Raw genomic sequence first — 15,887 nt, forward strand, 5'->3', positions numbered from 1 at the left:
TATTCCAACTATTGAAACTTTTGCACCATGTTCTGTCTTTGGTGTGATTATTCATCCAAACTCCATTACCCATATCATAATGGTTACAGTTACTATGCCCCTCTGAATAATTTCGTTGTTGGGAGTAGTTCCGTACCCAATATATTTCTCCCTGTTGAGCTGTCACCTTAAGGTACTTGGCATCATTCCAGGTGGCATTGTTTGGGTCTGCTCACTGCACAGTTAAATTTAGAAGGGTTAAAGGTCGTGGTATCATTAGAAATCCTTCATCATTAGTTCTGGGGATAAGTCCACAGACCCAACAATCAGAAACATTTAAGGCCAAAGTAACCCTTCTCAGGAACTGTAAATACACATTTGCATTTGCCATAGCTAGTACCACTAACATTAACATCAACAGCTTCATTATGTTGAATTCTGTTGGCAGGTATTGTTTGGCTTGCCTCTGCAGGCAATTCTTCTGGATTACGTTGTCACTTGCTTCACCGTATGGAAGATTTCTTTTACTGAAATCGTTGTCTTTGGTTTATTTATTTATTTATTTATTTTTTGGCCGCAGGTTGTAGGTATGAGGGGGCTCAACCCAGTGAGCTGCTTCAGCACTTACATCAGGCAGACCTTCTTCCTCATCAAATCCAGTTCCTGTTGGAGTGGGATTTAAATCCAGCTGGGTCAATTCCGGGTTAATTTGTTCTACTTCTTTTGGCGTTAAGGTTCTTCTGCAATGAGATGCATGGATCCAGGCAGACTTTCCATCAACCTTTACAGCCATATTGGTGGTTAGTAAGACTTGATAAGGTCCATTCCATCTAGACTGCAGACAGTTTTTCCGGTGAAATTATTTTACAAGGATCCAGTCTCCAGGGCTTAGAGAATAGCAAGGAACATCAGTAGGCACGGGTAAGGCTACACTGACCTGTGGGAATAAAGTTTTAGCAGTTTTCATGAGTCCTCTGCAATAATTTAACACATTCTCATGGCTTTCCAACAAACTTACTGCTTTTTGTTTGTTGATAGGGTGTAGGCCTACATTCATCAGTCTACCAAGCAAAATTTCATATGGCGTCAACCCATGTTTTCTATTTGGCATGTTCCTGAGGTGCATCAGTGTAATTGGAAGAATGTCAGGCCAAGAAAGTCCAGTTTGCTTACAAAGTTTGGGAAATTTGGATTTAATATCTCGCTTAAGACGTTCAACCTTTCCTGAGCTTGCTGGGTGATAAGGTGTATGGAATGTCCATGTAAACCCCAATGCCTTACTTAATACTCTCTGTGAGATAAAATGTGGCCCTTGATCTGAGTCTACTGTGAGGGGTATACCAAATCTTGGAATTAATTCAGTCATTAATTTCTTTGCTACAGACACGGCGTCTGCCCTTCTGGTAGGGTAGGCTTCTATCCATCCACTGAAATGGCATATTACAACCAGAACATGCTTAAACCCTTTGTTAGGTGGGATATCAATTAAATCTATCTGCAAGTTCTGACATGGTCCATAGGACCATGGAGTAGCACTGGCCTGGACATGTGTTGGTTTACTAATTCCATGTTGTAGGCATGTAGCACAGGTTTCCGATACCTTTTTCACTTCTGCATGAATGGTGGGTGCATACCAGTACCTCAAAATGTTCTCACCTACCCCCCTTTCACATGCATGTCCCATTTCATGGGACGCATGGGCAAGCTGAGGGACAAGGGTTTTGGGGGCAATAATGCACCCATCTGGAGACTTCCATAGGGTATCAGAATGTAAAGTACAGCCTGCCACAAGCCACACACGCTTTTTGGATTCTGGAGCCACATCTTGGAGGAGAGAGATATTAGATAGTGAAAGATTAAGAGTTGCACATAAGGAGATTACAAGTGGGGTGCCTTCAAGGGCGGCACTCTGCGCATGCTGATCCGCACAAGCATTTCCTTGGCTTATTGGATCAAAGCATCCTGTATGAGCTTTGCAGTGTATAACAGAAATCTGTTTAGGGAGTAAAATAGCATCTAACAAGGCATTAATTAACCGAGCATGAGAAATTGAGGACCCTGCAGAGGTAAGGAATCCACAATGCTTCCAAATCTGACCTGTGGAATGGCACACTTTAAAGGCATAGTGAGAGTCAGTGTAAATATTAGCAGACTTATTTTTAGCTAGAATACAAGCACGGGTTAAGGCTATTAGTTCATCGGGTTGCGCACTACGGATACCAGGGAGACTGAGAGCTTCAATGACTGCATGTGGTGAACATACGGCGAATCCCGCACAAAGTTGCCCAGTCGCATCTCTTTTGCATGAGCCATCTACGAAAAAAATACAATCAGGGTTAACTAGAGGTGTATCTGTGAGATCTGGATGTGGGGTAAATACCTGATCTGTCTGAGTAATGCAGTCATGATCTAACAAGTGAGTATCTCCATCGTGCGGTAAAGGTAAAAGAGAAGCAGGATTTAAAACATTGCAACGAACAATAGTAACATTATCAGCAGCTAAAATAGTGCGCTCATAAGAAGATAACCTTTGAGAGGACAAGTGTTGAGTTTTTCCACGGTTTAACAAGGCAGATACAGCATGGGGAACACCAAAGGTAAGGGGAGATCCTAACACTATAGCTGCTGACTTGTCTAAAAGCAGTGCAGCGGCAGCTACAGCACGCAGGCAGGGTGGAAATCCTTGTGCAACAGGATCAAGCAAGGAAGAAAAATAAGCAATTGGTTTGTGAAAAGAACCAAAAGGTTGAGTGAGAACTCCAGAAGCAACACCTTCTCTTTCATGACAGTACAAAGTAAAGGGCTTATCGTAGTCAGGGCGTCCCAATGCTGGTGCAGAGGCTAGGGCTGTCTTTAAATCAACAAATGCCTGTTCGTGGTGTTCAGTCCATGAGAGAGGATTATCAGCAGAATCGTCTCTAGTAAGCTTGTTTAAGGGTTTTGCCAGTAAGGAAAAGTTGGGTATCCATTGTCGACAATATGAAGCAGAGCCTAGAAACCCTCTGAGTTGTTTCTTGGTAGTAGGTTTGGGGAGAGAAAGAACAGCAGAAATGTGATCTGTGGTTAAATGTCTATGCCCCTTGGAGATTTCATGCCCCAAATATATAACTTTTGGCTGGCAAAACTGCAACTTGGCTTTGGAAGCTTTATGAACTTGTTGGGCTAAACATTTTAGAAGGTGAACTGTATCTATAACACAGGCAATTTCAGTTTCTGAAGGAATCATAAGATCATCAATATACTGAATGAGTACTGAGTTACAAGGTAACGTGATAGTATCTAAATCTTTTTTTAGCGCTTGAGAAAAAATGGAAGGGCTTTCAGTAAACCCTTGAGGCAATCGTGTCCATGTATATTGCCTTCCTTTGTAAGTGAACGCCAACAGAAATTGGGAGTTAGGGTGTATGGGGATAGAGAAAAAGGCAGAACATAAATCAACAACAGAAAAGAAAGCAGCAGAGGCAGGAATCATGCTGAGGATAGTAAAAGGGTTTGGCACAAAAGGATGAGAAAGAATAACAAATTGATTAATTTTTATTAAATCTTGTACAAAGCGATAAACAGGTGTTCCATGCTTGTCTAATTTCCCGGGTTTCTTTGCAGGTAGGATAGGGCTGTTACAGGGAGAGCAAATTGGAATCAAAACACCCTGTTGCAACAGTGCATCTATGACTGTACCGGGGCAATACCTTCCTCAACTTCTCGGGAAAGGGGATACTGATCTACAGCAGGAAAAGGTTTGCGTGTATTATAAGTCAATTGAACTGGCTCAATGTTCAAAAGCTTCCCCGTTTCATTGAGGTGGGAAGCCCTCAAGGACTCTGGAACATCCAAAAGAGATGGAGAGTTGGAAGAGTCACCATCTATTTGGTTATTCTCAGGGTCTGTAGAGAACAAGAGCATTAAATTTTGGGTCTGATCAGAAGGCAGATCTAAATACACACCCTCAGGGGAACAGTAGATTGTGGCACCCAATTTACACAACAAATCTCTTCCTAATAGATTTATTGGAGCAGTAGGACTTACCAAGAAAGCATGTTCAGCAGACAATGGCCCAATTTTGACTGTAGCTGGACTAGCATATTTATGCGGAATGATTTGTCCCCCTACTCCAATTGCATTGAATGTTTCATTGGTGCATATTAGTCTTTCAGCTTCTTCATATTTTATAGTAGACATAGAGGCCCTTGTATCTACAAGGAAACTATGAGATTTGTCATTAACAGTCACAGTTACACTGGCATCTTTAGAGGTTTTGATGAGAGAATGCAATGCAGCACATCCTGGCGACACGGAGGTCGTGCTGAACCGTCATTGAGTAGGGCTTGAGGGGCAGGAAACAGATGGGCCATTACGCTGGGGCCAGTTTGGGCAATTAGTTTTCCAGTGTCCCTTTTGTTTACAGTAATTACAAACATTGTCAGGACGCGGTCCACGTTGGAAAAAAAAAAAGGAGGTACATTTGATCTTGAGTTAACTTGTGAATGAGGGTTTTGATTGGACGCTGGGGCCCCAGGATAAAAGTTTTTTGTGAGGTTGGACGTATGGGCGAGAACCAGTACACTGTTTTTGTTCTAAGTCTTGGATTTGCAAAGCCATAAGGCTAGTTTTAAGTTCTTTTCTTTTTTCCTTTTCTGCCTGCTGTTGTTCCCATAAATCTACACAAGCCTGAACAATCTTGGCCATGGTTTTACCCTTCCAGCTCAGGACTAATTGCTGTAGTTTATCTTGTAGCTTTGGCTGTAAATTCTTTACATAAGTGGTAACTATTAACCTTCGCCCATTTTCTGCACCAGGATCAATGCCAGTATGTCTTTGAATTGCTGCACAAAGTCGATTTTGAAAATCGGCTGGATGCTCGTCAGGATTTTGTTTGCAATTTTCTACCTTTGTCCAAGCTACATGATTCTGAGCTACTTTGGTAATGGTGTTTAACAGAGTGGCCCTTGCATTTTGCAAATCTTGCAATCCCTGATTGTTCTCGTAGTTGTAATCATTTTGTGGCCACGGAGTGCTGTTCTGTATGTTTCGGGTTTCAGCAATAAGAAGCCGCTTTTGTTCTGGGTTTAAAAGACTGTTTAAGAGCCAATCGACATCTGACACAGTGGGATTATAGATATTAAAAACTTGTTGCGACTTTTCTCTAAAGTCTGAGGGACTTTCTCTCAGTTTTGGAAAGGTATTGCAAAAGGTGGTGATGTCACTAGCAGTCCAAGGAACATGAACAATAGTCCTTTGGCCACCATGCATTTGAGGCGGGTATTGTTGCAATGGGCAGAGAACAGTTGATTTAAAATACTGAGGGTCTCCGAAGGCGGTTACAATCAATGTTCCTCCCTCTTGGGCATATAGGGTTATTACAGTCTGCCCAATTGGACCCCTTTCGATATTTTTAATGACATATAATGGTCTTAATTCAGACTTTAAATTTTTCTTAACATCATGGACAGTGGGCAGGTCATCCTCATCTGAACTTGAGTCAGTAGAAGGTGGGGGAGAGAGGGAAACAGTTGGTGTTTTAGTAGAATTTTGTCTGGCACTGCTTTCAGAGGTAACGGACCCCTCTGCAGGAACTGGAGGTGGAGGTGGAGGAGCTTGACTGGGTACCCAGGAGTCTAGCAAATCTTCTGTGTCTTCCAGAGTGGTATCGCTGGGCGCCGGAATACTGGGGTACAGTTTTTTATAGGTAGGAGGATCAGGTGGGGGAAAGCTAGGGTTGGATTTTGCCTCTTTTAAAGTAGCCAATTGTTTTTTCAATTTTTTGTTTGAATCTCTGAGACTAGACTCGATTGATTTTTGTTTTCTTTTAGAAGCTTCATTATCCCATAGGTACCAATATTCCACTTGCTTTGGCTTGGGTATTTCTAGGAATCCCCTCAGATAATTTAATTTGTCAGGGTCAAAGGTTCCTTCATCAGGGAACTGTAACTCGGGGTTTTCATAAATATACCCATTCCAAGCATGTGCCAATTCAACTAAGTGCTTTTGCTTCTTGGAACCCAATTGAGTTCCATAAGTCTTACACATATAACCCAAGGGTGTTTTGGGGTCTGGGAAAGAGATCCCTGACCCATTTCTTTTGTCTTCAGTTAAGGAAGAGAACAGGAACTTAAATATAATAATTGTAACCAAGGGTAGTACACAAAGCGGTGTTTTATGTTTACCCGCTGACTAGTCAGACACCCCGTTCATGAATGAGGAGAAAGGAAAGGGAGGAGAACCTGTCCGCTGGATCACGAGGTTCGAGCTGACCCCCCTTGCTTTCAAGTCTGCTTTGCGGGCAGCCTTGGGGCGGCTAGACTCAGCCTTAGTCTCAGATCTGGTCAGCGGCTCATTATCATTTTAAAGGATAGCACTGAGGCACGGGGTTCAAGAAATTTTTCTTTAGTCCCAGCCTTGGTCAGCGAGGGTATGGATGATGTTCATAGTACTTTCGAGGATTCAATATCCCTTAGTCTATAGTAATCTAATATAAACCCGGTTCCCCACTACACTTGTAGAAAGATAACAAGTTTGTCAAATCAAATTTTAGCCTGAGGACAGGGACTGCTAAAGCCAGTAGGCAAAGGGATAGGCAGAGAAGAGTCTGGGCATCCCCAGACCAAGTCAGAGTAGTTACCTGTCAGGGATCCCATATATTCAGTTTCAGATAAAGTATCCTGTTACAAATTTCAGTCAGTCAGATAAAGCAAGTCTTAAACTCTATGTTAATAACGAAGGGAGCTCTTACCGCTGAGAGACATAACTCGTCCAGGCTAGGGAGCACTGAGACCCGTTAAGTGAGATTTTTCAATTAGGATCTCTTACCTCTGTGTTTGTAGCCACGGGTGTCAGATGTGTCCCCAGACTGTTCAAGCCGTCAGCTCGGTGTTCCGCCGCATCCCAACGCTGACACCAGAAAACTGTTGGGGAAAACTTGTCCCCGGGTTCATTAGGCAGAGGCTCAGATGAACAACAACATAAGTTTAAAGACTTGATTTATTAAAGAATGCATTCTGAACAGACAACTGCCCCGAGAGGTAACTGTCTGTTGTTCTACTTCGCGCGCAGCTTGATTATATAGCAAGTATGATATAGGAAGTATGACATCATATGCATAGTAACAGATGCATCAATCTATTTAATAGCCACACTCTTTCTATACCAGTATCCTGTTTTTACTAAACTAGAATTGTTCAAATTTGTGCTTAGCCTAGCAGTTTGGGGTCATGCCCTTTGACTTCCTCATAGCTTAAGCTGTGTACGTGACCTGCTCGCTTACACATAATTTATGCATGAAATAAGTAAAGCAAAGTCATGAAAGAAAGATAGACATATTGTTCATGGAGCGGATCAGCCTGTGGAGCAGTTGCTTGAGGGCAGCTTGGATCTCCTTGTTCCTCATGCTGTAGATGACTGGATTCATCAATGGAGGCACCACACAATACAGAACAGCTGCCAGGAGATCCAGAGGGGATGGGGAGTCAGAGATGGGCTTCAAGTAGTCAATGACAGCAGTGGAAAGAAACAGGGAGACCATGGTAAGATGAGGAATGCAGGTGGAGAAGGCTTTCTGAAGGCCCTGCTCAGAGGGGATTCTCCACACTGCAGTGAAGATCTGAACATATGACACAATGATGAAAACAAAACAGCCTAATGCTAAAAATATATTCAAGACAATTGCTGCCAGCTCTCTGCGGTATGTGTCAGAGCAGGAGAGTTTGAGTAGCTGGGGCACTTCACAGAAGAACTGGTTGATGATATTGGAGTGGCAGAAGGGTAGATTAAAGGTGTTGCCAGCATGCAGGGCAGAGTTGATGGCACCAGCAGCCCAAGCACAGGCAGCCATCTGGATGCAAGCTCTTCTGTTCATTATTATCCCATAATGCAGTGGCTTGCAGATGGCAATGTACCGGTCATAGGCCATAACCGTGAGAAGGGATACATTTGCTCCCAAGAAGCAGAAGAGACAAAACACTTGGGCAACACATCCAGAGTAGGAGATCGACCTGGTGTTCAGTATGGAATTAGACATGGATTTGGGCATGGTCACTGAGATGGAGCCAAGGTCCACAATGGACAAATTAATCAAGAAAAAGAACATGGGAGAATGAAGTTCATAGTTTAGTGTTACAATTGTGATGATGGGGAGGTTCCCCATCAGGGCTGTCAAGTACGCTGTGAGAAAGATAACAAAGTGTCAAATGGTCTTTTGCTAACCATATACTTTTTCACAATACATGTATTTTCTTCAGAACCATCAATTTATGAAGAAGAACCATCAATACCGGGGTGGAGGGATAGTCTGGTATAAAAGTGCAACCTCCAGGAGCTTTTGACTGAAAAATCTCAAGTTGCTGAAATGCTACAAATCTGAACTTCCTACCAAGAACCCACGCATTTCAAAGGGAGCTGTTTTCTTTCCTTTGCCTTTTTTTCCTTTGACCAATTAAGTATTCTGAATACCTTACTATTAAGATGCTGAGAGCTTTCCAGCTGAATGTCATATTCAGGTTCTTCCATACCCCACACATCGCCCTTCTTGCCAACCAACCATATTTAATTGCAATTAAAAACTTACTGCAGCATTCCTTGTGAAGTTTTTCTCAGCTTACGATAGATCCTCCAGATTCTTAGTTTATTCTCCCTCTACTGATCTATCTAACCTCTACACATGTCCCTCTTCTTACCAACCAACCACAGTTAATTAGACTAATAAACTTACAGTGATGTGAAGTTTTTCTCAGCTTGTGATCTCATCCTCCAGTGCCAGGAGTCTTTGTTTATTTTCCCTCTCCCTATCTAATTTCCCTTTTCCCTGCCACTACCAAATCTTCAGAAGTCAAAATATCTTGGTAGGAGCTATCTCCACTCCAAGACTAACCTGACAGAATTAGATCCAAACCAGTTTCTCTCTGCAGATGACAGTGAACTTCACTGGTTTAGAAGAACTGATGCTGCAGGCACATGATTTATCCACATCTCTCTTGTTAGTGCTTCTGGGACTTATTTCCTAGAGCTCAGCTTACCTTTGAAGCACAGAATCAGAAACAAGCCTTCCTGGGTTCATGTATTTTAAAGCAAAAAAGCTTTGTTTTGATTCTTTACTTTGATCATCTTTTTGGTATTGTTTTCTACTTCTGGCCCAGGATATGTGTTATCTGTGGTAGGCCTGTGCAAAACGGCTAGTATTCACTTTGGATTCGGTTTCGTCCAGTTCAGGGGACAGTGGTTGGATTCAGTGATTCAAATCGCTGTCCCAAATCGATTCAGCCAAATCTGATTCGGAGATTTGGCCACTGCCAAATTGGCTTAATCTCCGAACTGAACTGGCCTGATCCCCCACCCATTCTCCCACCCCATCTGTGGCCACCCTGTCTGACCCCAGCATCCTGGCACCTTAAACAAACAAAAAAAAAGCCCCACACTTACTGCCTCCTGCCAGGAAGGGGGGCAATCCCTACTGTCCTGCACTACCCCATACTGTGTGTGGAGGGAGCTCAGCCATGAGCCCCCAGAGGCTTGACAGCTGCTGCAGCAGCCAATGAATGCAGGGATTTTTTTTTTTTTTTTTAAGTGGTGTTTAACATGGTCAATAGTAAAGCTCATCAGGAAATTTCCCTTCAAACCCTTTTTGTTTGGAAAGTGCTGTGTTAATATAACCGCAAAAGTTCACAAAACCCTAGTCATGTCAACTTGAGTTCCAGCCATTCACACATGCATGAACGATTAGGAGGACTAGTACCTATCTGTCTGTATACCCTCTAAAAGGAAAAAAGGAAATAAAAGAGATTGTGTAATAAGACATACAGTAACCCTACTGTCTCAGTGTCCATTCACTTGCAGTTGACTGTTTTAATCCACTGTATATTCATGATGCTATTGCAATGATAATAATAATAAACTCATAGGGTTAGAAGGGGCCTCCAGGATTATGTGGTCCATCCCCTACACAAATGCAAGACTGTTACTCCTAAGTCATCCATGAGCAATGACTATCCTCTTTTTGAAAACCTGAAATGAAGGAAACTCCACAACGTCCCTGGGCAGTCTAAAGTGTGAAGCCCAGAAAGTCACACAGTAGTCTAGGTGAAGCCAAACTAGCTCCATGTAGAGTGGTACTATCACTTCCTATGTTTTACATCTTTCTTAGCAAGCTTGCTGGTTCATATCGAGTCTGGGATCCACCTTTTCAACAATGATACCACCCAGGCATTTATAACCCAAGTTGTATTTGTGCTTTTGATTATTCTCCCCTATGTGCAGCAACTTGCATTTGTTTCTAGCCCTTCATCTTATTGTTTCAGGCCCAGCTACCCAATCGATCCACATCCATCTGAACTCTATCCCTGTCCCCTAAAGTACTTGCACTTCATTCCAGTTTCACATCATCTGGAGATTTGCCTGTATATTTTGTCATCCGAATAATTGATTACTCCAATTATTAAACAAAATTCTTTAATTCTTCATTATCTTGCAATTGATGGGATATATTTTAGATGGTGCAAAAACATGAAAATTGATGCATGAAACATTACTTTCCCACTTCAACAGTGTCAACAAAAATGATAAAAGCCAAGTCTTTGACCTTACAAAGTTACAGAATAAACCTACCACCTTCATTTCAAATATGAAAGATTCACACAATACAATGAAAAACTAATTTCATGTGTAAAGAAAAGAAACACATACGAAATGGAAAGTCATGAAAGAAAAATGGACATGTTCTTGGAGAGGATCAGCCCGTGGAGCAGTTGCTTGAAGGCAGCTTGGATCTTCTTGTTTCTCATGCTATAGATGACCGGATTCATCAATGGAGGCACCACACAATACAGAACAGCTGCCAGGAGATCCAAGGGGGACGGGGAGTCAGAGACGGGCTTTAAGTAGGTAATGCTGGCAGTGGAAAGAAACAGGGAGACCACGATAAGGTGAGGAATGCAGGTGGAGAAGGCTTTCTGCCGGCCCTGCTCAGAGGGGATTCTCCACACTGCGGTGAAGATCTGAACATACGACACAACGATGAAAACAAAACAGCCTAAACCTAGAAAAGCACTGAAGGCAAGGGCTGCCAGCTCTCTGCGGTATGTGCCATAGCAGGAGAGCTTGAGCAGCTGGGGTATTTCACAGAAGAACTGGTTGATGATATTTGAGTGGCAGAAAGGTATACTAAAGGTGTTCCCAGTGTGCAGTGCAGAGTACATGACACCAGCAGCCCAAGCACAGGCAGCCATCTGGATGCAAGCTCTTCTGTTCATTATTATCTCATAATGCAGTGGCTTGCAGATGGCAATGTACCGGTCGTATGCCATAACCGTGAGAAGGGATAAATTTGCTCCCAAGAAGCAGAGGAGACAAAACACTTGGGCTACACATCCAGAGTAGGAGATCAACCTGGTGTTCAATAGGGAATTGGACATGGATTTGGGCACGGTCACTGAGATGGAGCCAAGGTCCAGGAGAGACAAATTAATCAAGAAAAAGAACATGGGGGAATGAAGCTTGTGGTTGCGAGTTACAACTGTGATAACGAGGAGATTCCCCATCAGAGCTGCCAGGTATGCTGTCAGAAACGTGACAAAGTGTAAGATCTGCAGCTCCTGGATGTCAGAGAACCCCAGGAGGAGGAACTCGGTCATGGTTGTTTGGTTGGACATTTCCCCCTTCAATGTGTTGTGCAAGGCCTGTGAAGGAAAGACAAGGGTACTGGACAGGATCCAAGTAACAAGGATAACAGGAGTGAATCTCGTGTCAGAAACAACTCTTGAACAAACTGGCAACAGGGTCTATGTTAAAGGGCTGTAAATTTTTAAGTAGAAAGTAACATTGTTCAGATTTTTATTTTTTGCAATGTAAAGAAGTTCCACAAAAGTCCTTACCTGTGGCTATATGTATAGGAACATCACACCAACAAAAAGAAAATATTACAGACAAAAACAAGTTTTATAATTATTTGATTGGTACTGCAATAGCACAAAGGGTTTGCCTTTTAACTGCTTCATGCCCTCATTTTCCTTTTCCCCCTCCTTCCATTTCAAATCTCACTGTAAAACCATCTCCCTTCATCAGGTTGGCCGACCAGGGAACATACTCAAACCAAAGGGCCCAGTATGGAGGGCAGAATAGTGTTCAGAGGCCTTGAGACAGTAGCCTATGAACCATCGTAGAAAACCAACATGGTAGTTTTGGCTGGATGCATTTTATATTCAATTTTTAATGGCAACAACAGAAAAAACAAGATTCACAGGGAAAAAATGAAGGCCAAAGCCAGAGCAGGCTCATTGAACACAGCACTTGTGATGGTAATAAATGCTGGTCAATAAATTGCTAACACATCCTCCTTTCCTCTTCACTGGTATCTACCACATAAACACGGGCAGCATCCCAAGAGTCACCTTGTCTGGAAGGAATCTACACCGAGTTCTGCCTGCCGCGATAAGCTGCTTTATATGGTCCCCACCCCCAGCTGGACGGTGATCTCTGTGCCACAATAGGCCAATCCCATCGTCCTGTTACTTTCACTTTGTGTGATTGGTCTTTGTCATTTGGGTACAAGAACTTTAAGATCTTTTGGCAAGGGATGCGTCTCACTATTTATTTGCTCATCAAACTTTGTTGGGTCCCCTGACCTTAATTTGAGAGGCACTCAGACATGTAAAATGCATTTTCCAGGTATCAACAGCAGGGTTTACTGGGTTATCCCTCCTCCAGGTGTTTTTTCTTGAAAACAGCAAAATTTGGATGCAATGAATAGGTGGGATTGGCATCCTGGTGTAATACTGAATCTCTGCCTCGGGGCTTAGAATTTAAGCCTGGAAAGAGATTACTTTTAAAAATGTCTTTGCTTCAAGACATAATGTTTTGCAATGTGTACATTTCTTCAAAAGCATACATTTATGTAGAAGAACTAAAAATAAAATATATTGGTGTTTGGTTTAAATCTGCACTGTCCAATAGCCTTTGATAGAAAATCTCTAGTTCCAAAGACACTGAAATATGTGGGATCTTGGGAGCAAGTTCAGATTTTCTAAAGGGAACTGTTTTCTTTTCTTTCTTTTATTCCTTTGACCACCTAAGACATTTGAATACCTTGCTATTAAAATGTTGATAGATTTTCAGGTGTGTGTCTTTTTTAGGTGCTTCAATAAACCACGCGCCCCCCTGTTACCAACCAACCACAGCTAATTGCAATAACAGACTTACAGCAATGTTCTTTGTGACGTTTTCTCAGCTTGTGACTGATCCTCCAGTGCCAGGACTCCTCGCTTCTTTTCACACTACTGATCTATCTAATCTCCCTTTTCCCTGCCACTGTCAAATCTTTCAAGTCAAAATATCTTAGTAGGAGCTTTCTCCCCACTCCAAGACTGAACTGGCAGAAGTAGATCCAACCCAGTTTCTTCCTGCACAAGACAGTGAACTTCACTGGTTTGGAAGGACTGATGCTGCAGGAAGATGATTTATCCACATCTCTCTTCTTAGGGCTTCTGGGACTTGTTCCCTAGAGCCCAGCTCAGCTTTGAAGCACACAATCAGAAATAAGCCATCCTGGATTCATATGTTTTAAAGCCAGAAAGTTTTATTTTGATTGTTTAGTCTGATCACCTTTTATCTATTGTATCCTGCTTCTGGGCCAGGATACGTACCATCTGGGAACCAAGTTAAAATATTCAGGCATCTCAAAAAATGTTGATCTATGTAGTCACATTTAGGAAATGAGTTACACAGGTGTGCTGGCTCAGTTTTGTAGCTTAGGTGGTGTTGTGAGTACCTTTAAGATCTGCCTGCATTTTACACATAACAGTGCCTCTGATATAGGTGACCCAGGTTCTTTGCTCTTAACTTTCATGCCCTGTAATTCTTCATGCTTGGGTATATGTGCCATTATATCCATCCTGTTATTTTTCCGTTGCTTCGGTTCTCTTTAATTGCAGAACAATAAATCCTGGGATTGGCAAAGCAGTAGAAGAGACTGAGGAATGAGGTCTTCGGTGCACTGTTCCCATAGGTTGCATCTATACATCATTGTACAGCGGTGTTGCTCCAGTGCCATGCTTTAGCTCTTCCTTTTGGAAGTACTAAAACACAGTGCAGCAGCTGCCCCTACTGCACCATATACCTTGTTCATGGGCTGATTGTCTCACTATGCTGCCCTAGTGACACTATACCAGGAGAGCGTGCCACTACCGCGATGTAGCTGCCAATCTCGTGTAGACTCACATGATTTTTTAACTGTAGCACACCATATGGTGGCATAGTACATTGCTACATCACTGTAGGGCGATATGTAGTCATGTCCTTAGTGTCTCCAGAAAATCAGAGCCTAAAATGGCAACAAACAGACAGGAAACGGGCTAGTGAAGGCAGGTCAGGATGGCTGGGACTCATAAAAAGTGCACTCATCTCTGCAAATAGATCACTTCACATGTCCCTGGGCACAATGTTCCACTCTGGGCCCTGTAGGGTCAAAACAGAGGCTGGAGGAAATATAACCATTTATTCTGTATTTAGACTTGGGTCCGTCATTCCATCTAGATCAAGCCGTTCAGGAAGTTTGTAACTCTTTACTGACTTACTGTTATCTTGTTTTCTGTCAGGCCAAAACCTCAAATCTGAATCCCCAACTTGTTCATCCCAACCTACAGCCTCTCCAGCTGATGCTTCAGTGCAGAAACCTCCAGGAGGGCCTACCCTTCTGCCCACTCCCGACCACCAAAGTGACCGGTCACTCCCCCACTTCACTGCACTGCCATTTCAACTCCTGACATGGAGCAGGAAGTGTCTGGACAACAGGGTTCAACATGAACTCAAACAGTCTTCCTGGTCGTTATAGCTTGTGCCTCTTCCTGCTCTCTGTGTGCTTTCCTGGCTTCATGATTTGGCTTGCCCTTTTACTCTATTCTTCTCCTGATCCTCCAGCTTCCTGACTCAGCTTCCCCCACAGACCCAGTCTCAGATTGACCTCCTGGCTCCTCATCTGGCTCCTTCCTGCAATCTGCTCCCTCTGCTTTCCCCCTTCAACTCCAAGTGATGCCCATATCTGGAAGCCTGGGACCCGGTGTCACACTCTCAGAGGCCATATCTACATGAAATGTTGACTGCACAGTAACCCGAAACTACTGCACAGTACTGTCACATGGCAGACAACATGACATGATGCTACTGCTGAGTGGTGTCAGGCTACTGTGCAGTCAGTGTTAAGAAAAAGCCAACTAGGCAGTAGCTCCATTTACTATGCAGTCATTTAGTACTTGTATAAAGAGTAACTACTGCTCAGTCAGTCTCATGTAGACATGGTCAGAAAGCAGCCAGAGCCCAATTTCATAGACATTAAGGCTGGAAGGGACCCCAGAGGATCATCAAGTCCAGCCCCCTGCCCCAGGGGCAGGAAGTCAGCAGGGATCATAGGATCCCTGCAAGATAAACATCCAAATGTGTCTTGAGGTTGTTCAAAGTGGGTTCTTGAACCACCTCCGGCGGCAGTCTGTTCCAAACCTTGGAGGTTCGGACAGTGAAGAAGTTCTTTCTTATGTTCGGCCTGAATCGGTCGTGGTGGAGTTTGTGACTGTTTGATCTTGTCATCCCTTGGGGCGCTCTGGTGAACAGTTGTTCCCCCAGATACTGGTGGTCACCCCTAATAAACTTATAGGTGGCCATCAGATCACCCCTGAGCCTATGCTTTTCTAGGCTGAAGAGTCCCATGGCTCTCAGCCTCTCATCATAAGGTCTCTTTTCCTGACCTCTGATCATGCGCGTGGCTCTCCTCTGCACCCTCTCAAGCTTCTCCACATCCTTTTTGAATTATGGAGCCCAAAACTGGATGCAGTACTCCAGCTGCGGCCTCACCGAGGCTGAGTACAATGGGAGAATGACGTCCCGGGATTTGCTTGAGAAGCATCTATGGATGCAAGCCAGCGTTTTTGTCGCTT

The 15,887-nt window shown here is 43.3% G+C and overlaps 2 protein-coding genes across 2 annotated transcripts; both read right to left on the reverse strand.

The window, feature by feature from the left end:
- Positions 1 to 7,369: 7,369 nt before the first annotated feature.
- Positions 7,370 to 7,885, reverse strand: LOC132243787 (olfactory receptor 14A16-like; the record flags this gene model as incomplete). The annotated part of the gene is made up of 1 exon (XM_059714174.1): positions 7,370 to 7,885. A coding segment is annotated over exon 1 (516 nt), but the record flags the coding sequence as incomplete, so codon positions are not given.
- A 2,776-nt stretch (positions 7,886 to 10,661) lies between these two features.
- Positions 10,662 to 11,615, reverse strand: LOC102567371 (olfactory receptor 14A16-like). The gene has a single exon (XM_059714175.1). It carries the CDS (start codon positions 11,613 to 11,615, stop codon positions 10,662 to 10,664), a length of 954 nt encoding a protein of 317 aa, XP_059570158.1.
- Between the last annotated feature and the right edge of the window lie 4,272 nt (positions 11,616 to 15,887).

The sequence above is a fragment of the Alligator mississippiensis genome, chromosome 11, assembly GCF_030867095.1.
Source record: "Alligator mississippiensis isolate rAllMis1 chromosome 11, rAllMis1, whole genome shotgun sequence".
In the NCBI taxonomy this organism is placed as follows: Eukaryota; Metazoa; Chordata; order Crocodylia; family Alligatoridae; genus Alligator; species Alligator mississippiensis.